Source organism: Hylobates moloch, unplaced genomic scaffold (genome assembly GCF_009828535.3).
Source record: "Hylobates moloch isolate HMO894 unplaced genomic scaffold, HMol_V3 SCAFFOLD_21, whole genome shotgun sequence".
NCBI classification, from domain to species: Eukaryota; Metazoa; Chordata; class Mammalia; order Primates; family Hylobatidae; genus Hylobates; species Hylobates moloch.
The window spans coordinates 4,459,150-4,482,852 of NW_026652296.1; the positions used below are offsets into that span (position 1 = coordinate 4,459,150).

Below are 23,703 nucleotides of genomic sequence, written 5' to 3' on the forward strand. Positions count from 1 at the left end.
GCCTGCGCGCGGTGTGCGCCCTTAAACGCGACTCAAGGCGTCGGGTTTGTTGTCAACCAATCACAAGGCAGCCTCGCTCGAGCTCGGGCCAATCGGCTTTCTGGCTAGAGGGTTTAACTCCTATTTAAAAAAGAAGAACCTTTGAATTCTAACGGCTGTGCTCTTGGAAGACTCGGGTCCTTGGGTCGCAGGTGGGAACCGACGGGTGGGTAGACCGTGGGGGATATCTCAGTGGCGGACGAGGGTGGCGGGGACAAGGGGCGGCTGGTCGGAGTGGCGGAGCGTCAAGTCCCCTGTCGGTTCCTCCGTCCCTGAGTGTCGTTGGCGCTGCCCTGTGCCCGCCCAGCGCCTTTGCATCCGCTCCTGGGCACCGAGGCGCCCTGTAGGATACTGCTTGTTACTTATTACAGCTAGAGGTAGAAGGGGTTTGTTGAGTGGTGTTGACACGCGCGGGAGGGGTGGGTGGGCTTCAGATTGGATTTTGTCCTCCGAGATCACCTGGGTAAGAAAAGCACAGAAGGTCTCTGCTGTGTTGGAGTTCACGTTCTCGTGGGTGGGGAGACAGACGGTAAGCGTAGGGAGAACCCGCAGCTGGGGTGGGCGTTATAAAGGAAAAGCAGAAGTGCGGTTGAACGGGGGCCGCCTTAGATAGAATAGCCTAGGAAGGCCCTTGTCCTGGCTGGATGAGTGGGTGAATTGATGAATGAGAACGTCCTTGCAGAGAGGCCTTCCCGGTCCGTACTTCTCAGACCGTAGACCTTGGAGCAGTTATATCGGGACAACTTGGAGTGCTTGTTAAAAATATAGCTCCACCGAGAGCCCGGTAAATCAGAATCTCTGAGGGATAGGACCCAGGTGTGTGGTTATTAACAAACTCTCCAGATGATTCTTAGGTTTCATTGAGGACTAGGGATGCAGACCGGTGCGTGCAAATCGTCTGGGGACGTTAAAATGCAGAATCTGTTTTCTGAGACCTGGGGTTAGGCCTCAGTCTCCATTTCTAAGAACCATCGGGCTGAGGTAGACGTAGCCACTTGTCCTGAACTCTCCTAATGTTTCCTCCTCTTCCTTAACCTTCCTAGTCCCTTGAATTAAACGTTTTTCAGCAACCTACTCAGTTCGTCCTTCCCTTCATCTCTCCAGACATGCACAGGTCTGAGGGAGGAAGGAATAAACCGTATAAACCTCCTGCGCTATTAGCCTATCAGCTTTTCTATTCAGAGTAGTAGGATTTCTGGTTTGAACTGAATGGATCCTGTGAAAGTCATCTGGTTCTTCAATCTGGTTGCAGATTACAGTCACCTGAAGGGCAGTCCCCTTGGCGTTGTCTCCAGAATTCTGGATTAGAATCTTCTTCCATTCTGCTTGTTATTCAATTTCCCCAGAAAGAAAAGTAGAATAAATTGGAGCAAATGCCTGTAGCTTCTGTCAGAAGAATGTTGAATAAATGTTGTTAGGCCTATGTGATCTCATTAGACTGCTACTTGGAATTGTAAGAGAAGTAAAGCGTTAGAGCATGTGTGAAATTAAATGTTTGATTAACACAAGTGTGTATTTCCTCGTTGTTGTTTATCAACTTTTACTTACCCACTGTTTTTTATAAGGGCTCCCACCTGTAGTCTGGGCCTGGCTTCATCATGGAATTATTTGCTTAATTGTAAAGTGGTAATCTTAATTTTTTTTTTTGAGACAGGGTCTCACTCTGTTGCCTAGGCTGGAGTGTGGGGACATTTGATAAGAAACTTCAGTGAAGCCCAGGCGCGGTGGCTCATGCCTGTAATCCCAGCATTTTGGGAGGCTGAGGCGGGTGGATCACCCGAGGTCGGGAGTTCCAGACAAGCCCGACCAACATAGAGAAACTCCATCTCTACTAAAAATACAAAATTAGCTGGGCGTGGTGGTGCATGCCTGTAATCCCAGCTACTCCGGAGGCTGAGGCAGGAGAATTGCTTGAACCCGGGAGGTGGAGGTTGCAGGTGAGCCGAGATTGCGCCATTGCACTCCAGCCTGGGCAACAAGAGCAAAACTCTGTCTCAAAAAAAAAAAAAAAAAAAAGGAAACCTCAGTGAAATGAAAGACTGAACCACACACCTGGGGGAAGAGGCTAATAAAGGGAGCAAGAAGTGCAAATGCCTATGGCAGGGGACTTATTTGCGGAAAGAAAGGAGCCTTGTGTGGCTGGTGCACAGTCGACAAGAAGAGGAGATGAAGTCAGACAGGCAGTTAGGGTCCATGTTCTGTGAGACTTCAATAGGCCTGTCTATGCAGGTTAGGAGTTTGCATTGTTTTGATTGAGTTGGGAGCCATGGGGGTCTTCTGAACCAAGGACCAACACATCTGACTTGTTAATGAGATTGCTGGCCTCAATGTTGAGAATGGACCATGACGAGGTAAGGGTGGAAGTGGGGAAGCCACTGGGAGGCTGTTGGAAAAAACTGAAGGGTGAGAGAATTATGGTTTGACCAGGTGGTAGCAGTAGAGGTGGTGAGCAGTGATCTTGAAGGCAGAGCCTGCAGAATATGCTGGTGGATTAGATGAAGGGTTTGAGAGAGAGAACCTCTTAAAGGGTTATTATGCCAAGGCTTTTGGCCGGAGCAACTGACAGGATGGATTTGCCATCCACTGAGATGAGGATGTCTAGAGACTAGATTTGGGGAGGTGAGACTGGCGAGGGATTAGGACTTCTGTCTGGGACATGTTAAAATGGAGATGCCTGAGATCAGGTGCAGATGTTGCATAGAAAGTAGAAAATGTAGATCAAGATTTCAGGGGAGAGGTCTGGGCTGAAGAATGAATATCTGGGAGTCTTCAGCCTGTAGATGGTATTGAAAGCAAAGAGACCGGATGTACTCGGCTAGGGAGTAATTGGAGATGGAGAGGTCGTTCTAGGCCTGAGCTCAGGGCACACCCATGAACAGGGAGGTGAGAAGTGGAGAAGGGAAGAGGTTCGGTTTTGGATATGTTAGGATTGAGGTGCCTGGCAGACATTTCTGGGAGATCCTGGGCAAATCCTTGGATATCCAAGTCTGACAGTCCAAGGAGAGATTAGGGCAGAAGATGCACTTTGAGTGGTCCTCATGAAGGCATTTAGAGCTGAGGCACTGGGTGATATGGATCCCTGTGAAGGTGTAGATGGAGAAGTGGAGGGTCCAGGGACTCATTCTTGAGTCACCCTAGATCCTTGATCGGGCACAAATGAGACTGACCCAGCAAGGAGGGAAAGACAGGACGACCAGGTGGTAGATAAACCTGGAAGCGAAGTGAAGAAAAAAGTGTAAGATGTGACAACCTTGTCAGACTCTGCTGAGGATTCAAGTGCGGGGAAGGTGGAATTGACCCTTGGGTTTGGCAACAGTAGGTGTCAGCCATGAGCCTGACAATGTGGTGGAGACAAAAAAGCCAGGTGGGGATGGGCTCAGGGAAGGGGAGAAGAGTAGAGGTGGCAAGTGTGGATGGTTCTTCTGGAGTTTGCTGTTGGAGAGGAGAGGGGGTTATGGTTAGCAATGATAATAGAATAAAGAGGACTTTTATTTTATTTTATTTTTTTTGAGATGAAATCTTGCTCTTGTGCCCCAGGCTGGAGTGCAGTGGCATGATCTCAGCTCACTGCAACCTCCGCCTCCTGGGTTCAAGCAATTCTCCTGCCTTAGCCTCCCGAGTAGCTGGGATTACAGGCGCCTGCCACCACGCTCGGCTAATTTTTGTATTTTTAGTAGAGACGGGGTTTTACCATGTTAGCCAGGTTGGTCTTGAACTCCTGACCTCAGGTGATCCGCCTGCCTCGGCCTCCCAAAGTGCTGGGATTACAGGCGTGAGCCACCATGCCCAGCCTAAAGAGGACTTTTTAAATGTAGCAGGTATGTCAGCAGGCTGCACAGGGATGGAAGTGATCCGTTAGAGGAGAGATGATGGAGCAGCAAGAGCATTAGGAGTGAAGACTCCGTGAGAGAGGATGGGACGCAGTGCCCAAGGGGAGGTTGGCCTTGCAGGGAAAGCACATGCCTGTCCCTCTCTCATTAGCTTCATTTGGACAAAATGTATAATCCTGTGTGTTGTGGAGGCCTTTTGATCAGGGAACTGTAACGCTGCCTATCAAGCAACAGCACTTTAAGCAGGTGGCTTTATTCAAATTAAAGGTTCTTCTTTTTCTTTTCAGGCATCATGGACCGATCTAAAGAAAACTGCATTTCAGGGCCTGTTAAGGTAAATTGAATAATCTGTAATCTCATTCACATTTATAAACCCACATGGAGGTTGGTCTTGTCAGGAATTCTTTCCACCTTTACTTTGGATTATAAATTTAGATCCCTTGCTGCGATCCCGGATATGAATTAGTCACTTTTCTTGTGTTGAGTAACATCTTGCTGATTCTTAGAGTAGCTTTTTTGTTCTGCTTTGTCTTATAATTGGCTGCTTAAGTTTCTATATCCCTCCACTGTATGCAGGATAATAGTAATAATGCATCCAGCAGGAGTTCATAACTTTTAAAATTGGCCATAAATATAAAATAATTAGAAAAAGGCTACCTTGAATTACTGTATTTGATTCTCAGTTCCTATGATAACGGCCATTTACAAAATTGCTCTACATTTAAAATGTTTCTTTTTATTTGTCTTTGTCTGAATGCCTGCTATGTTGTGGACAGTGTGCTAATTTCAGGAGTAACTGACTTTGTATTTGGAAGTCTTAACACCCTCTCTTTGTAGAGCACTCATTCCATTGAGCTGGGGATGGACTTTGAGGCTTTCATTTCTAGCACTTGCCCCTCACTTAAAATGAGCTATTGAAGCTGAAAGAAATCTCATCCCTCCTACCCCTTTTAGTTTGATTAGCTGAGAATGTTAGAGTTAACTATTTAAGCTTGTAATACAGTACTTACAGGCGTTTAAATAATACATTTCAAGGCTGGGTGCGGTGGCTCACGCCTGTAATCCCAGCACTTTGGGAGACCAAGGAGAGTGGATCACAAGGTCGAGTTCAAGAACGGCCTGGCCAAGATGGTGAAACCCTGTCTCTACTAAAAATACCAAAAATCAGCCGGGTGTGGTGGTGGGCGCCTGTAGTCCCAGCTACTTGGGAGGCTGAGGCAGAGAATTGCTTGAACCTGGGAGGCAGAGGTTGCAGTGAGCCGAGATCATGCCACTGCTCTCCAGTCTGGGTGACAGAGTGAGACTCCATCTCAAAAATAATAATAATACATTTTAGTAATAACTTTTTGAAGTGCCTACATTTGTTTCCTCTTTGTCAGTTTTTTGCTCAAGTCCATTTTGTCAATACTTGGAAAATGAAACGTTGGTTAATCAATAGTACAGTAATAAGCTTATTGTGGAAAATCTTGGATATATGAAAACTTAGACTCTTCCAAAACTTCATGAAGATAACCACTGCTGAACGTTTTGACAGATTTTTTTTTTTTGGTCTTTTTCTTAAACGTATATTATAAAAGAAATTTCAGTGGAACTGAGATTTTGGCATAAAGTTTTTGTATCATAGCTTTTTGCCAATAGCTAGTGCCTATTTCCAAATTATCGAGAAATTTTAGAAAGTGTTTGTCTCCATAAATGGATATTTGTTAATAAAGCATGATTTTTAGGGGTGAGAAGTTGGAGGGGGTAGAAGGTATCATTCGGGTATTCTTAGCCACATACCAACTATCCTCTGGAAGTACTGATTAAAATACCTTTTCCCCGCCAGCCATCTCTTATCAGTGACATTCATTATTTTGCTATATTAGAGAACAAACTTTGTGCAATTCTCAAAATCATCTTTTGTGTTCATGAATACCAGAAAGTTTATTTTCTCTTCCATTCTAGGCTACAGCTCCAGTTGGAGGTCCAAAACGTGTTCTCGTGACTCAGCAATTTCCTTGTCAGAATCCATTACCTGCAAATAGTGGCCAGGCTCAGCGGGTCCTGTGTCCTTCAAATTCTTCCCAGCGCGTTCCTTTGCAATCACAAAAGCTTGTCTCCAGTCACAAGCCGGTTCAGAATCAGAAGCAGAAGCAATTGCAGGCAACCAGTGTACCTCATCCTGTCTCCAGGCCACTGAATTACACCCAAAAGAGCAAGCAGCCCCTGCCATCGGCACCTGGTAAACTAGCTTTTGAGACTCACTGGATAGTCATTCTTTGTCGTTGTTGCTAAAAAAGCAAGTGTATATACTTGCACTTATTGTTTGGAGCCTTAGCTTTTATATCTGTTGAGGATGGGGAGAGAATATGGTGTCTGGGTTGAAGTAACAGTGTCTGCCCATGGGCCAGACCTATGCTAAAAATACAGACCTGATTCTCACCCTCTTAGAAGAGTTGGGCACCCAGGGAGGACACAGCACCAATTGGTGTCCTTTTGATTGCTTGTTAGTGAGTCTGGATGTAGGGTGCTTGTAGTAAGTGACTTGAGGGACTGAGATCTAAAGTTTGGGGGAAATCCAGAGAAGTGGATGAACTGAGGTAGGCTGTGGTGAGGTCACCATGGGCATTGCTGGCCATGTTAAGAAATAGGGCCTCATCTCTAGGGCATTTGGAAGCTATTGAAGGTTTTTTGAACTCAGAAGGGAACTTTGCCTATTAGAAAGTTTACTGTGGAAGGCCAGGTGCGGTGGCTCACACCTGTAATCCCAGCACTTTGGGAGACTGAGGCAGGTGGATCACCTGAGGTCAGGAGTTGGAGACCAGTCTGACCAACACAGAGAACTCCTGTCTCTACTAAAAATAAAAAATTAGCTGGGCGTGGTGGTGCATGCCTGTAATCCCAGCTACTCGGGAGGCTGAGGCAGGAGAATCGCTTGAACCCGGGAGGCGGAGGTTGTGGTGAGCCGAGATCGTGCCATTGCATTCTAGCCTGGGCGACGAAAGCAAAACTCCATCTCAAAAAAAAAAAAAAAATTCACTTTGGGAGGCCGAGGTGGGCGGATCACGAGGTCAGGAGATCGAGACCACAGTGAAACCCCGTCTCTACTAAAAATACAAAAAATTAGCCGGGCGTGGTGGTGGGCGCCTGTAGTCCCAGCTACTCGGAGAGGCTGAGGCAGGAGAATGGCGTGAACCCGGGAGGCGGAGCTTGCAGTGAGCCGAGATTGCGCCACTGCACTCCAGCCTGGGCGACAGAGCGAGACTCCGTCTCAAAAAAAAAATTTACTGTGGAAGTACTGAATAAATTGGAGTAGAACGCTGGATTTAGGAGTACCAGACAGGAAGGAGGTTGAGGTCAGAGATGGCAATAACCTCCTCTGTGTGGAGCAGAGTGGATGCTGTTATTTACCAACTGTTGAGTGCTTATTCCCTGCAGGCTCTGAGATAAGTGCGTGCTTCATCCACGTCATCTCTTTCAATCCTTGTAACCACTTCATGAAGGTAGCCAGTTATTAACTCAGTTTTACCTTTGGAGGAAGCTAAGACTCAGAAGCAGTTAACTTATCGAAAGACAAGCCAGGATGGAAAGGTGCACACAAATTTGAGAGCTCATTTATGATGCAGACTCATTAGAACTGGGCAATAAATTGTACCTGAAAGATGAGTAAAGAGGAGTTAGGGATGGTGATTAGATTGATATTAACTGAGTTAGTGAACTGGGGGTTGGGGGGTGCACATGTGACAGGGGCACCTGGAGGAAGAGTTTGGACCTGCATGCAAATATCTGAGCAGAGCATCATGTGCTGTTCGAGTTTGCTATGTTGGAGACAGACCAGTGGAAATGTTTCATATGTCCTTGTGGCTAATGAAATAGTTACCCCAGTCCTCTGCTGCACAACTGTTCATTGTGCATTTTGCTGAATTTGTGGCTTTTATTTTTATATTTCCCCTTGGCAACTAATATAATGGAGGGTGGCTGGCTTATGTTTTGCTACATGTTGGTGATAATTTGTATGTAGGGTGTGGACTGTTGGCTGGCCCACCTAGTAAGGGGAAAAAGTTGACGAGGTGGCAGCTTGTCATGCATGGGAAGATTGGTACTTCTGCCACAAAAGCTCTTCATTTGGAAACTGAGGCTTCGGAAGAGCCTGCATAGTCTGCCTTTAATTTATCAGAGAAGGGCCTGTCTATATATACGTCTGCTCGTCTTTAGAAATTCTATAAAGACTTCACATGATGGAAGTCAGGGTGTAGTAGTCCTTTTTATCTATAAGGAAAATTAAAAAAAAAAAAAAACCAGGTTTATCATTCTTGACATACCATTAATATTTTGGTGACCAATTCTTTGATTCACCTCTATTCACAGCTTAGCTTATCCTATATAGTTATTCTAAAAACAGGTTTTTAACTTATTCCATATAGAAAATAATCCTGAGGAGGAACTGGCATCAAAACAGAAAAATGAAGAATCAAAAAAGTAAGCCTTCTTATTTACAAAGTTCTGTACTATTCTACTAGAATATATTATTTCGTTGCAAATTTAGTTGTGGGAACTCTTGGAGAAAAAAAATGAGGCCTTTATTTTCATTTAGAGGATATAAATGTTTCCAGATTTCCAATCTTAAAGAAAAATGGAATTTTGTGTAATGAGGTATTTTACTAGGAACTCAAGTGCTTTAAAAAATGGCTTTCAAATTTAGAAAAAGCTTGTATGAATCTGTTATAGAAATGTGTGGAAGTTCCTCTCTGTCCTTAGAAATAACCACTACGTATGGTTTATGTGTCTGTACTTTTTTATTGTACAAAAGTGCAAGTTTTTAAAAAATAGAATATGTTACAGAACCATATACTCATATATGACTGAGGGTTTTGACAGTATTATAGTTTTAGTTCTTTATTATAAAGGTTGGCTGTAATGTCTTCCCCAGGGCTTTTCTAAAAGCCTACTCTCAGTCTCTGAACTATCTGGACTCTAGAATGTACGGGGAGGAGCGAGGAACGAACCCACAGACTCTTTTCGCTTTTAGCAGCCTAACAGAGGCTAAGAGTCTAAATCCACTGGTTCTCATGCCCCAGCTAGCCTGTGGGCTCCATCCCGCTTCCATTAGTAACAGTGGCTCTGTCTCCACCACCAGAGTGCTTCTCCACCCAGAGAAAATTAGCACCTCGGGGACTGGAGGGAGCAGCTGTGGTTAGTTTGAAACACGCCCCCAGATGATCTGGAAGCATGTCTCCCTCTCTGGTCACTTATCCTTTTTATGGTCTTCAGCGTTGTCATGGCCCTGTTCCTCCGAGCACAGTACGGGCTTGGGACATTTCCCATAGAGTGCCTCAGATCTAAAACCCAAGACTGCTCCTTGTCACTGACTCTCACACCTGACGGCAGCTAGGGACATCAGGGTTTCATGTTGTGGCAGCTCTTTGATAGTGGTTATTGCCTTGGTTCCTGCTGAGGATACATATTGAGTAAAGTTGGAATATAAAATTATTTACAGAATGTGTCTACTACTCATTGAAAATTTGTTAGAAAAGCTTTGTTTTCTTCACATTCTAAAATGTTCAAATTCCTTCCTAGGAGGCAGTGGGCTTTGGAAGACTTTGAAATTGGTCGCCCTCTGGGTAAAGGAAAGTTTGGTAATGTCTATTTGGCAAGAGAAAAGCAAAGCAAGTTTATTCTGGCTCTTAAAGTGTTATTTAAAGCTCAGCTGGAGAAAGCCGGAGTGGAGCATCAGCTCAGAAGAGAAGTAGAAATACAGTCCCACCTTCGGTGAGTTTTCAGGTTCATGTTCAAAAGAATGTTCACCGATGCTGCACCCTTCCCCCTCCTGTAATGTCAGCCTCCCACTGCCCAGGTCCATTCACTCCCTCTTTTGAGGCACTGCCTTCAAACGCATGGCCCCATTCCTCACCTCCCCCTCCCCTATGAGAAAGATTAGATAAGCTTCTGTACCGCACTGGGTTATAATCATTCTCCTGTGATTCTCCCATGCTCTGCATGTTAAAATAAAATTGTATTCCTTTTTTTTTTTAAAAAGTATAAATTTAGAGAGCCTGCTTTTCATAGTACCACAAAAAATGATTAAATTTGTCATCTTTCAGAGAGCACTTAAGTGCTCTGATCCTGAAAAATCACTTGAGGATTTAATGTTTTGTTAATGGAATAGTTTATATGGACAAGTCTTTTTGGTGGACAGTGAAGGGTAATGGCACCCCTTATTCTGAGGTATGCAGGAGTTGTAAGCAGCCACCTGCAGGTTGACTACGGCTGGTGGGTTTTTGTTTTTCCTTTTTTTCTTTCAGTGTTTTTCAAATTTGAATCAGATGCTAATAGTTCAAGTCTGGCCACATTAGGCCTGGTGTCTTTACCTGGCAACACCTGGCCAGGGCTGGGAGGGGCAGGCATCTCACATGGGCTGTGCTTCCCATTGCCTGCTTCCCGCTGGCCACAGTCTGCACCTGCCAAGTCTGCTCAGCACCCATCTACTGCCATTACTGATCGCTGCCTTTATCTGTCACAGTGTCTGGGTGTCAAACTACTGTGGCAATGCCGTGTCTTTTTTTTTTTTTTTTTTTTCTTTTTTTTTTGAGATGGAGTCTCACTCTGTTGCCCAGGCTGGAGTGCAGTGGCGCAATCTCGGCTCACTGCAACCTCCACCTCCCAGGTTAAAGCGATTCTCCTGCCTCAGCCTCCTGAGTAGCTAGGATTATAGGCATGCACCAACAAGCCTAGCTAATTTTTGTATTTGTAGTAGAGACGAGGTTTCACCATGTTGGCCAGGCTGGTCTCGAGCTCCTGACCTCGTGATCCTCCTGCCTCGGCCTCCCAAAGTGCTGGGATTACAGGCGTGAGCCACTGTGCCCAGCCACGTCCTTTTTTTAATATGTAGATAATTAATATTCAGCTGAATTTCCTCCTAAGAATAAAGGTGCCTAAAGGAGGGAAATAGTCTTAACTAAGCCAGAGGTCCATTAATACTTTGAAATGCTTTTAAAATGATATGTGGGTCTATGTATTTTTCTTGGAGTGGATTTATAGTTTCAGATTCTAAAGTGGGGTTTGGAGTGTGGTTTCATGTGAAACATCACTGGTTTTTCATGAAGCGTTTGTTTGACATTTAGTACATAGTCTTCTGTCAGCTCCAAACCAGGTGTTAGAATGTTTATCCTTTGTTGCAGGCATCCTAATATTCTCCGACTGTATGGTTATTTCCATGACGCTACCAGAGTCTACCTCATTCTGGAATATGCACCACTTGGAACAGTCTATCGAGAACTTCAGAAACTTTCAAAGTTTGATGAGCAGAGAACTGCTACTGTAAGTGTTCATTTGTTGTCCAGGCTAATTGTGTTTCCTTTATACCTGTCCTCCATAGCAATGTACCTTTCATTATAGTAGAGTGGGTTTTGTCTTGATGTAAGGATAGCTTAATATCAAATATTTGAAGTGGAAAAATGAAAATAGTTTAGTTGTACCGTATGTACAGATAAAACCTAGAACCAAGTAGAATGTTGTGTCTGCTTTTGTGCCTAGTTTGCACAGCTATTTTCTATGGAAATGTGCATGATGTATATAGATAGTCACCCTCATTTTCTTTAATAGATGTGTTATTTTAGAATAGTTTTTACTTTTTTTTTTTTTTTTTTTTTTAAGGGACAGGGTCCTGTTATGTTGCCCAGGCTGGACTCAAGTGATTCTCCACCTCAGCCTCCCAAGTAGCTGGGACTACAGGTGCACACCATTGTGCCTGGCTAGGATAGTTTTAGATTTACAGAAATTGTGAAGGCAGTACAGAGAGTTCCCATATACCCCACACTGAATTTCCTACTAATTCTCCTACTAACATCTTGCATTAAGATGGCACATTTGTCACAATCAATGAACCAATATTGATATATAACTATTAAGTGCACTTTTTATTCAGGTTTTCTTAGTTTTTTCTCATGATTAAATTGGGCTTAGGGGTTTTTGAGAGGGAGATCAGAGGTAAAGTGCATTCTTATCACATACCAGGGATGTAAACACTTATGACTTTTAACTGTGGATATCAGCTTGATCTTCTGACTGACAGAGTGTTTGTCTAGTTTCTCCACTGTAAAGTTACTATTTTCTCCCCTTTCTGTGCTGTATTTCTTCAAAGGAAGTTACTATGAATAGCCCACACTTAAGGAGTAGAGAGTGGATGGAGTATTGCCATAAGTTATCTGGAATTCTGTGCCAGAGATAAGGCTGTTCTCCCTTATTTATTTAATCATTTATTTATTTAAAGATGTAGACTCCTGGGTATTTATTTTATCCCTTGAGCTATAATCCAATACTTTATTTTGTGGTTCAGATCATTGCAACCTTGGCCACTGGGAGCTTTTTTTCTTTCTTTTTTTTTTTTTTTTCTTTTTGAGACGGAGTCTGACTCTGTTGCCCAGGCTGGAGTGCAGTGGCGTGATCTTGGCTCACTGCAACCTCCGCCTCCCGGGTTGAAGCGATTCTCCTGCCTCAGCCTCCCAAGTAGCTGGGAGTACAGGCACCCGCCACCACGCCTGGCTAATTTTTGTATTTTTAGTAGAGACGGGGTTTCACCATATTGGCCAGGCTAGTCTTGAACTCCTGACCTTGTGATCCACCTGCCTCAGCCTCCCAAAGTGCTGGGATTACAGGCATGAGCCACCGTGCCTGGCCCGCTCTTTTTCTTTTACCAGGTTCCTGGGAAAATCATTGCAGTTTTGTCTTGTGTGGCGGGGGGGGGGGGGGGTTTGTTTTTGTTTTTGCACTTCCTTACTTTTTTTTTTTCTTTTTTTGAGATGGAATCTCACTCTGTCATCCAGGCTGGAGTGCAGTGGTGCAATCTTGGCTCACTGCAGCCTTCACCTCCTGGGTTCAAGCGATGCTCCTGCCTCAGCCTCCTGAGTAGCTAGGATTAACAGGCATGCACCACCACACCCGGCTCATTTTTGTATTTTTAGTAGAGATGGGGTTTTGCCATGTTGGCCAGGCTGGTCTCTAACCCCTGACCTCAGGTGATCTGCCCGCCTCAGCCTCCCAAAGTGCTAAGATTACAGATGTGAGCCACCACGCCTGGCCTTGTACTTCCTTACCTTCTGATACAAAATGCTCAAGCCCCATCTTGTACATTTCCTGCTCCAGTTCTAGAATCGAACCACTTCTCCAAGGAGCCCTGGTTCCTTTTCTTGGAGAATGTTATTAGAAACCAAGATCTGGGCACTTGGTGTACTCATTGCTACTATGGTGTCACTACTTCTAGGCTTTCAGCTGACAGAGCAAGGGAATATATGTGGATAGTAAACTGTGTATAGATGTATCCATCTATCTCTTCATTAAGCGTACCATGAATTCATACCGATGTCTTCAACTTGAACCACGTTTCATTCTAACTTCCTCCTGTTTACCTGTAAACTCCCACTCCAAAAGTGTGAAACCTGGATTTCACCGCCCACCATCCTTTTACTTAATTATTCAATTCCAATATACATGTATAATGGTATTGGAATTGTTAACCAGCTGCCCCATGGGAACCAACTTTATCAATTAGAGTGCTTATGTGCACTGTCTTTGGCCTTTGTCTTATAGACTCCACTCATTTCCAAAGCTGCTTGGATCAACACTTTACCCTCATGCCCTTTAGTAAGGTGGTTTCCTACATTTGTAATGCAATGAGATTTTTTTTTGTCACAATCTGCATGCCCAGGATGGAATCATTTACATTTTCATATCCTGAGATTGACTTTTGTGTGTTTGCTGTAAAGTTCTATGAATTTTGACAAATACACAATGCCATGTATCCACCATTACGATGTACAGAATAGTTTCACTGCTCTTAAGAAGAAAAAAAATCCTGTGTCTCAGCTACTCATCCCTTCCAACCCTTCCATCTCTGGCAACCACTGATCTGTTTACTGTCTCTATTGCCTTTTCCAGAATATCATGTAATTGGAATCATAACAGTATGTAGCTTTTTTAGATGGGCTTCTTCCACTTAGCAATATGCATTGAAGATTCATCTGTATATTTTTGGAGGCATGAGAGCTTGTTCATTTCTTTTTATCACAAAATCATATTGTTTCATTATATGGAAGTACCTCAGTTTATTCATCTACTGAAGGATATCTTGGCTGCTTCTGGTTTTTGGCAGTTATCATGTTTTGGCTGTAAACATTTGCATGCAGGTTTTTGTGAAACATAAGTCTTCAAATTAGTTGGGCACGTATCTAGGAGTGCTTTGCCAGCTCATACGATAAGACTGTATTTTGCTTTGTGAGGAACTGTCAGTCTTCCAAGTGATTTTTACATTCTATTTTACATTGCATTACAAATGTAGGAAACCACCTTACCAAAGGGCATGAGGGTAAAGTGTTGATCCAAGCAGCTTTGGAAATGAGTGGAGTCTGTAAGACCAAAGGAAGTGCACATAAGCACTCTAATTGATAAAGTTGGTTCCTTTGGGGCAGCTGGTTAACAATCCTGATGCCATTATACAATGGCAATATGGTATCAGAACCAATGAATTGAGGTCCTCTTGCTTCTCATAGTTGCCAACATTTGATGTCAGTGTTTTGGATTTTTGTTTGTTTGTTTTGAGATAAGGTCTCACTGTCGCCCAGACTGGAGTGCAGTGGCATGCTCACCCACCTCAACCTCCCTGCCTCCCTGGCCCAAGCAATCCTTCCATCTCAGCCTCCCAAGTAGCTAGGACTACAGGCATGTGCTCCCGTGCCTGGCTAATTTTTGTATTTTTTTGTAGACACAAGATTTTGCCTTGTTGCCCAGGTCGGTTTCGAAATCCTGGTCTCAAGTAATTCATGCCTCCCAAAATACTGGGATTATAGGAGTGAGCCACTATACCTGGCCTCTTGTTTTGCATTTTAGTCATTCTAATTGGCATGTGGTGGTATCTCATGGTTTTGATTTATAGTTTCCTAATGACATTTGATGTCAAACATCTCTTTTTTTTTTTTTTTTTTTTTTTGAGACAGAGTCTCGCTCTGTCACCAGGCTAAAGTGTAGTGGTGCAATTTTGGCTCACTGCAACCTCCGCCTCTTGGGTTCAAGCGATTCTCCTACCTCAGACTCCTGAGTAGCTGGGACTACAGGCATGTGCCACCATGCCCAGCTAATTTTTGTACTTTTAGTAGAGATGGGGTTTCACCATGTTGGCCAGGATGGTCTTGATCTCTTGACCTTGTGATCCGCCTGCCTCGGACTCCCAAAGTGCTGGGATTACAGGTGTGAGCCACTGCGCCCGGCCTTGAACATCTTTTTATGTGTTTATTTGCCATCTGTGTATCGTCTTTGAGGCACCTGTTGAAATCTTTTGCTCATTTTTTTTTTTTGAGTTTTGAGTTTTAAGAGTTCTTTGTACATTTTGGATGCAGGTCATCTGTCACACGTTTTGCAAATATTTTCTCCCAATCCGTGCCTTGTATTTTTGTTCTCTTATCTGTGTCTTTCACAAGCCTGTTTTTATTTTATTTATTTTTTTGAGAAAGGGTCTCACTCTGTCACCCAGGCTGGGGTGCAGTGGTGCGATCTCTGCTCACTGGAGCCTCTGCCTCTTGAGCTCAAGTGATCCTCCTGAGTAGGTGAGACTACAGGCAGGGCCACCATGCCCAGCTAATTTTTGTATTTTTTTGTATAGACATGGTCTCACCATGTTGCCCAGGTTGTTTTTTTTTTTTTTTTGAGACAGTCTTGTTCTGTCACCTAGGCTGGAGGGCAGTGGGGTGATCTTGGTTCTCAGCTCACTGCAACCTCTACCTCATGGGTTCAAGCAGTTCTCCTGCCTCAGCCTCCCGAGTAGCTGGGATTACAGGCATGAGCCACCACGCCCAGCTAATTTTTGTATTTTTAGTAGAGACGGGGTTTCATCATGTTGGCCAGTCTGGTCTCGAACTCCTGACCTCAGGTGATTTGCCCACCTCGGCCTCCCAGAGTGTTGGGATTGCAGGCATGAGCCACTGTAGCCGGCCTCCTAGGCTGTATTTTTAATAAAAGTCCAAATGTGTCAGTTTTTTCTTTCATGATTGTGCTTTTTTGCTTCTCCTTTTTTATGTGATTAAAATTACTTGTTTTAAGAAGTTGAAGAGTCTTAGTTTGGGCCGTTTCTTATTGGATTGGCAGCTTGATAAAGCATGTTGAATGGTGGTTACTTTGATTTTTTTCTGTTTCTTGATGGAGATCTCCGGGTAGTGTGGACATTAGTTTTCTTTTTGGCATTGATGTAAATGGCATTTAAATTCAAGTAATTTTACTTTCAGTATCTGATGAAATCACGCTACTATGGACAAATGGCCCTTTGGTCTTGTCTCTGCAACAATGACATGCTGTTTTAAACTTAAAGACTTAATCTTAAATGTTTGTGCTTCTCCTAAGTAGAAATAGATCTCTAATTTGCTTTTTAAAATATTAGCTAAACAAATCAGCTTCTTATTTAATTGGCAATTAATATTTCTTTGAGTTCATCTTTTGGGCCAACTTTCTCTTACAAATCAATAAGGAAATCTATGCTCATTAATGGTAGTGACTCTGCCTCAGGTATTCACATTTTACCCTTGGTGTTTTTCCTGGTAATCTTGCTTATGGTGGGTTGTAGTTTGTTGTTTTGGGTCAGTTAATCTTTTTCTTCAGTTTCTGATATTGATATCCTACTTTAAAAGATTCACCTTATACCAACACTACAAAATTACACATTATACTACTTGCCTGTTTTCTCTCCTCACACATAAGGCTTCAATCTAGATGGAGTTTTGGTGTAAGCAGATAGCTGTTTGAAAGAAAATGAAAGATCATTTCTGTCTAGATTCCTTAGCAGTTAGAATGAATACACATGTACCTGTTTTCGTTTTCAGATGAATTCAAATAAAACTAATTGTAGTGACATGTCAGTGACCTATCCATATCTGCAATCTAACAACATGTGAGGTGTGGAGGAAGTGGCAGTGCCAGAGGGCTATCATGAAACTAACAGCTTCTTGTCTGGAAATGATTTGAGGAGTGAAATCCATTGCCCTCTCGAACTTTAATGTGTGCAATTAAAGCATCAGCAACTCAAAGTTGGTGTAGTCAGAAGATCATGTTTCTTTGTGTTTGCCTTCAGTTTATTTTGGTCCGAATTTTGGTCTCTGGTTTTGGGCTGAAAGAATGAAAAGTGTTTTTTCTGACAGTGACATTTGGTTTTTACTCATCTGTTTAGTAAACCTTTTTGATGTCAAATAATGTTCAATCCTGTCTAGAAATCGCTTTAGAAAGCAAACTCTTCTCAAACTTTAAGCAGAGCTAAATACATTTTTTCAATATTCAAACAGTTATCTATATGTTAAAATAAATTCTGGGCCAGGCATGGTAGCTCACGCTTGTAATCTCAGCACTTGGAGAGACCAAGGTGGGAGGATCACTTGAGGTCAGGAATTAGCGACCAGCGTAGGCAACATGGGGAGACTGTCTCTACAAAAAACAAACAAACAAACAAACAAACAAAAAAGGATTAAAAATTAGCTGGGCATGGTGGCACATGCCTGTAGTCCCAGCTACTTGGCAGGAGGCTGAGGTGGGAGGATTGCTTAAGCCCAGGAGTTCAAGGCTGCAGTGAGGTATGATGATGCCATAGCAATCCAGGCTGGGTGACAGAGTGAGACCCTGTCTCTTAAATAAGTAAATACGTACATACTGGACTTGTTTGCTAAATCTTAGCGATAGGGACTGTAAAACTTTTCTTTTTTCTTGCTTTTTTTTTTTTTTTTTTTGAGACGGAATTTCACTCTTGTTGCCCAGGCTGGAGTGCAATGGCATGATCTCGGCTCACTGCAACCTCTACCTCCCGGGTTCAACCAATTCTCCTGCCTCAGCCTCCTGAGTAGCTGGGATTATAGGCATGCACCACCACGCTTGGCTAATTTTTGTATTTTTAGTAGAGACAGGGTTTCACCATGTTGGTCAGGCTGATCTTGAACTCCTGACTTCAGGTGATCCACCCGTCTTGGCCTCCCAAAGTGCTGGGATTACAGGCGTGAACCACTGCACCCGGCCAGGAAAACTTTTCTTACAAGATAGTAATTCAGCCGGGTGCAGTGGCTCATCTCCGTAATCCTAGCACTTTGTGAGGCTGAGGATGGGAGTATCACTTGAGGCCAGGAGTTTGAGACCAGCCTGGTCAACATAGCGAGACCCCCACCTCTATTAAAAAAAAAACAAAACATAGTAACTTAAGGAAATAAAATTAACAAAAGGACTGATTTCTTATGTACTTCTATGCTGACTTAGTGTAACCCAAAATTTAACATGCTATTTAATATGTCAGTGCAACTGCTTTTTAGTTTCTGTTTATTGTTCAGGATAATTTTTTCTCCTGATATTCTTGAAGTAAATTTTTAGCATTAAACAAATTCTTCTGTCATAGAATGATCTTGGTTTTAAAAAAGGGAATTGACTATACTTGAAAAGTTCATTTTTTTTTCTAAAAAAGAAAAAGGCAGTATTTACACATCTGAATCCTTAATTTCTACCAGTTCTTCGGCACTGTCTTACTTCCTCGCTGCAGGGCCATTTGTTGCCGTATGGTGTTGTAACTTGAGGTTGGTGCAAAAGTAACTGTGTTTTGCATTGAAATGGCACCAACCTAAGAGCTAGCTCTAACTAGCTGAATGTCTTTTCAACATCACACCAGCTATATTAGCAGAGATGACTAAGCATTGGGTAATTTCACTTCATGCTAACCACTGTAAATTGGTTCGAGTGTATGTGTGTGTGTGTGTGTGTGTGTGTGTGTAGACTCCTATATAATTTCTACAATGCTTGCTTTAAAACCTGCAAAACGTATTTTTTGTTTTGTCTTTTCCTTTTTGAGACAGGGTCTCACTCTGTCACCCAGGCTGAAGTGTGATCATGGCTCACTGCAGCTTTGACCTCCTGGTCTCAAGCGATCCTCCTGCCTCAGCCTCCCAAGTAGCTGGGACTACAGGCATGCACCATCACGCTCAGCTAATTTTTAAATTTTTGTAGAGATGGAGTCTTGCTATGTTTCCCAGGCTGGTCTTGAACCCCTGGGCTCAAGTGATCCTCCCACCTCAGTCCCCCAAAGTGCTGGGATTACAGGTGTGAGCCACTGTGCCTGGCCAAAACCTGCAAACCATGTTAAATCTATGTTGTGTTCCTTTCGGAAGAGATGTCTAATAGTAACTTGTGTTATATAAAATCTAAAACATAGGCTTTCAATATTGTTTTAACAGTATATAACAGAATTGGCAAATGCCCTGTCTTACTGTCATTCGAAGAGAGTTATTCATAGAGACATTAAACCAGAGAACTTACTTCTTGGATCAGCTGGAGAGCTTAAAATTGCAGATTTTGGGTGGTCAGTACATGCTCCATCTTCCAGGTATGTAACTTTAGAGGTGGAAGTTGTTTAGTTTACCAAAGCCCTGGGAGCTAATCATGAGCTAAATGTAAAATATTTCAGTGTAGATTTTGTGCTATAAGAGGGGTAGGTGGCTAACCCAGAAGTACTCTGGAGTAATTTAGGCTTCATAATAAACTAGGGTTTGCAAGAAAATGTTATTCTGTGGTGATTTGGGGCTATTTACAGTGTTCTAGGCCTAGGGTTAAAGATGCTTCATGTCCTTAGAGGCTAATGAAGGGATGAATGAGTCAACAGATAGGACAAGTATATGACAGAGGTGAAGTGCCCATGTGTTGAGGGGGAGGAACTCTTCACCTCTGCTGCTTCCTGGATGAGGAGACGGGCAGATGGTTCAGAGGACAGCACCGACAAAGATCTAGTGCTCCGAGTGCAGGCCGTATCAGGGAACTTTACACACTAAATTAGTTTGATGGAGCTTTGAGGGCAGTGGTGAGAGATTCTCTTCAGTCTGCCTCTGTCAGTAGTAGGGATAGTCCTTTCTTGTCCCCCCCTCTCACAGCTGAAGCAGAGATGTCAATCTCAAAACAATTCAAATCTTAGCTTTCCAAATGAACTACAATATCTTTACTGTTTTAAATTTGAGTTTAATAAGCTTTGAAACTTCACATGAAGTGGGGCATTTTAAAACATATATCTACCGACGAAGGTTTGTCAACTTTGGAGGAGGACTCAAATTATAGCCAGATGACTTAAAAATCAAGCTAGTTAAAAAAAAAGTATGGCCTAAAATAGATTATGAGGGAGAAACCCTTTGCTTTTGTTACAGAGCACTTCTAATTGTTCCCAGCAATGCGTTGAATCTGCTATTGCAGTCTTTTTTTTTTTTTTTTTAAACTGGTTGTCATTAGTGGGAGCTGTTATCTGGTGAGACAAACCAGAATAAAGAATTATAGGCTTCATGGAATCGCAGAGTTAAACTGTATCTTAACCGGTTGAATTGTGATAGAAAAGATGGCTTCTTGCTTTTTGAAAAGATTACTTACATAACCGATAGTCACTTCACTCCGAATCCCAGATGTTAATCATCATCATTTCCTGGTTATTGCCTCAGTTTGAGAACCCCCGATTCAGTCCGTTGGTGGTGATGGAGGGGTTAGATGACCAGAGTGGTAGCTTCTTAATCCTATGTCACAATTCAGTGGTGAGTGACTGTTTGTGTGCTCAGTGGGTGCCAGGCCTGGCTGAACACAGCACCAGGGCTGTGACCACGTCAGCATCCATGGTGAAGAACAGCTGATAACAAAGCAACACGAACCCACACGGACTGTTCTGGCTTGGTGTCTGCTGTCCCCAGCTTTTTTCCAACCTTCGTTACAAAAACCTAAACCGATAAAAATGCGGAATTGGTAGTTGATGGCATACCTGTCTATCCAGTGCCTACGTTCAGCAGTTTTTCCCATTTAGTCAGACGGGCTGCATCTACTTTTTTAGTGAACACTTGAAAGTATGTTGCAAACATCATGATGCTTCAACCTTAAGCACTATAATAGAATGCATTTCCTAAATAAGGATATTCTCCTATATAACTAGAACCATGATCACTCCTAAGAAAATTAACAGCATTGTCAGTATCTAATATTTAGTCCACGTTCAGATTTCTCCTATTGTCCATGACATCTTATAGCTGTTTTGTAAAATCAGAACTCAACCAAGGCCCATGCTTTGTATTGGATTGTCTCTGTGGCTGGATTGTCTTTGTGGTTGGATTGTCTCTGTGGTTGGAATGTCTCTGTGGTCTAAAGCCAGACCAGTCTCCCACTTTAAAGAGGACTTTTCTGATTGTGTTGCCACTTAACTTGGACCTTTATTCCCGGTATTTGCTGAAAACTGGAATGTAGGTCTCAGGGCCTGAAAAGATTCAGGTTAAAAAAACATTTTTTTTTTTGAGACAGAGTCTTGCTCTTTCGCTCAGGCTGGAGTGCAGTGGTGCGATCTTGGCTCACTACAAGCTCTGCCTCCTGGGTTCACGCCATTCTCCTGCCTCAGCCTCCTGAGTAGCTGGGACTACAGGCGCACGCCACCACACCCAGCTAATTTTTTGTATTTTTAGTAGATATGGGGTTTCACCATGTTAGCCAGGATGGTCTCGATCTCCTGACCTCGTGATCCACTTGCCTCGGCCTCCCAAAGTGCTGGGATTACAGGCATGAGCCACCACGCCCAGCCAGGTTAAATATTTTTGGCAAGAGTACTTCATAGGCCACCCTCAAAATTTCAGCATCACTCGTACCAAGTATCTATCACAAGGCAGCATGTATCTACATCTCCACCCCAGTGCTGTTACAATGGGGCAGTTTCTAGTGTGTTGTCATTGTGACCAGGCTCTTAAGATTCTTAGCATATCTGTAATATCCACATGCAGATATAGAATCCAAATCGTATTTACAGAGAACTTTGCATGGCAGCTTTTATATGGTAGTGATACATTCAATTTCTTACATTCTAGATCATTCAGGGAAGTTCTGGAGTTGGACAGATTTGGGGTTAAGCTTGGCGGCTAGCTGTGTGACCTTACACACCTGCCTTCATTGGTTTCCTATGGGAATTTATCATAGTAGCTACTTCCTGGGGCACAGGATCTGGCCCAGGGGAAGTCCTCAGTGTTAGTGGACTCTTTAATGATTGTTAGCAGCTGTTGTGATCATAAAACCAGAAGCACATCAACCTGAGCCTCCCTGTTTTCAGGAGGACCACTCTCTGTGGCACCCTGGACTACCTGCCCCCCGAAATGATTGAAGGTCGGATGCATGATGAGAAGGTGGATCTCTGGAGCCTTGGAGTTCTTTGCTATGAATTTTTAGTTGGGAAGCCTCCTTTTGAGGCAAACACATACCAAGAGACCTACAAAAGAATATCACGGGTAAGACACAACTGAAAATGACCCAGCACATCTGCTGGAATTCTTTCCTTATCAGCCTGAACTGCAGGCCAAGATCCGAATATCTATACTATTTGATCTCTCTAACCTGTGTTTTGTGATATTTTCTCATTTGTTGTACTCCAGGTTGAATTCACATTCCCTGACTTTGTAACAGAGGGAGCCAGGGACCTCATTTCAAGACTGTTGAAGCATAATCCCAGCCAGAGGCCAATGCTCAGAGGAGTACTTGAACACCCCTGGATCACAGCAAATTCATCAAAACCATCAAATTGCCAAAACAAAGAATCAACTAGCAAACAGTCTTAGGAATCGTGCAGGGGGAGAAATCTTTGAGCCAGGGCTGCCGTATAACCTGTCAGGAACATGCTACTGAAGTTTATTTTACCATTGACTGCTGCCCTCAATCTAGAACGCTACAAAAGAAACATTTGTTTTACTGAGCAGGTGTGCCTTAACCTCCCTATTCAGAAAGCTCCACATCAATAAACATGACACTCTGAAGTGAAAGTAGCCACGAGAATTGTGCTACTTATACTGGTTCATAATCTGGAGGCAAAGTTCGACTGCAGCCACCCCGTCAGCCTGTGCCAGGCCTGGTGTCTTCACAGGAGGCAAATCCAGAGTCTGGCTCTGGGGAAAGTGACCACTTTGCCCTGACCCGATCAGTTAAGGAGCTGTGCAATAACCTTCCCAGTACCTGAGTGAGTGTGTAACTTATTGGGTTGGCCAAGCCTGGTAAAGCTGTTGGAATGAGTATGTGATTCTTTTTAAGTATGAAAATAAACATATTTGTACAGACTTGTATTTTTTCTCTGGTGGCATTCCCTTAGGAATGCTGTGTGTCTGTCCGGCACCCCGGTAGGCCTGATGGGGTTTCTAGTCCTCCTTAACCACTTATCTCCCATATGAGAGTGTGTAAAATAGGAACACGTGCTCTACCTCCATTTAGGGATTTGCTTGGGATACAGAAGAGGCCATGTGTCTCAGAGCTGTTAAGAGCTTATTTTTTTAAAACATTGGAGTCATAGCATGTGTGTAAACTTTAAATATGCAAATAAATAAGTATCTATGTCAGTGTGGAGTACTGTGTAATTCTTTCCACCATCTGTTCATTGTTGGCCTGGAAATGAGCAGGGGCTGAGAGGAGCAGGTCTCGCCTTCATCTAGTCTTCTGGTCTCTCCTGTTGGGTGTACTCCTAATACTTCATTATATATAGTGTTTATATATTTGTTATATCTTTGTCATCTGTCCATCGACTAAAGATACGGTGAAAGTGACCGTGATGAAGGAAAAGTAGAAGTGTTGAACTTAGGGCTAGTAGAGAAATCTGCTTGCATGGCCAATGCTCAGTGCAAGAAACTGGACAGCAGGTGTGTCAGGATATGTCATAACAAAGTGGCCAATATAGAGAAACTTAAAAACACGACTCAGTAAAACTGCAGTTTCCAGCTCCCTTGGGACAAAGGAGCTTCTGGTTCTCAGTCTTGGGCTGAACTGACTTTGACATTCCCAAATAGTTCACGTGCCACCCTCCCAAGCTATAGTT

The 23,703-nt window shown here is 43.2% G+C and overlaps 1 protein-coding gene across 5 annotated transcripts; it reads left to right on the forward strand.

Annotated features, from left to right (window-relative positions):
* Window positions 1-45: 45 nt before the first annotated feature.
* Window positions 46-23,230, forward strand: AURKA (aurora kinase A). 5 transcript variants are annotated; one of them, XM_032143334.2, is made up of 9 exons: window positions 46-191; window positions 4,157-4,203; window positions 5,814-6,090; window positions 8,273-8,327; window positions 9,426-9,617; window positions 11,027-11,165; window positions 19,085-19,233; window positions 21,961-22,135; window positions 22,280-23,230. In XM_032143334.2, exons 2-9 carry the CDS (start codon window positions 4,162-4,164, stop codon window positions 22,460-22,462), a joined length of 1,212 nt encoding a protein of 403 aa, XP_031999225.1. In that variant the 5' UTR covers window positions 46-191; window positions 4,157-4,161; the 3' UTR covers window positions 22,463-23,230. The 5 variants fall into 5 exon arrangements, with proteins under 5 accessions (XP_031999225.1, XP_058288965.1, XP_031999224.1 ...); XM_058432982.1 differs by having other exon boundaries at window positions 120-416; XM_032143333.2 differs by having other exon boundaries at window positions 120-205.
* The last annotated feature ends 473 nt before the right edge of the window (window positions 23,231-23,703 follow it).

Excerpts from the sequence above, each read along its gene's own strand:
- AURKA (XM_032143334.2), top strand. The coding sequence starts at position 4,162 with ATGGACCGATCTAAAGAAAACTGCATTTCAGGGCCTGTTAAG. Across the intron at positions 6,091-8,272 it reads GCCCCTGCCATCGGCACCTG|AAAATAATCCTGAGGAGGAA; the intron begins GTAAACTAGCTT and ends TATTCCATATAG. Across the intron at positions 8,328-9,425 it reads AAAAATGAAGAATCAAAAAA|GAGGCAGTGGGCTTTGGAAG; the intron begins GTAAGCCTTCTT and ends ATTCCTTCCTAG.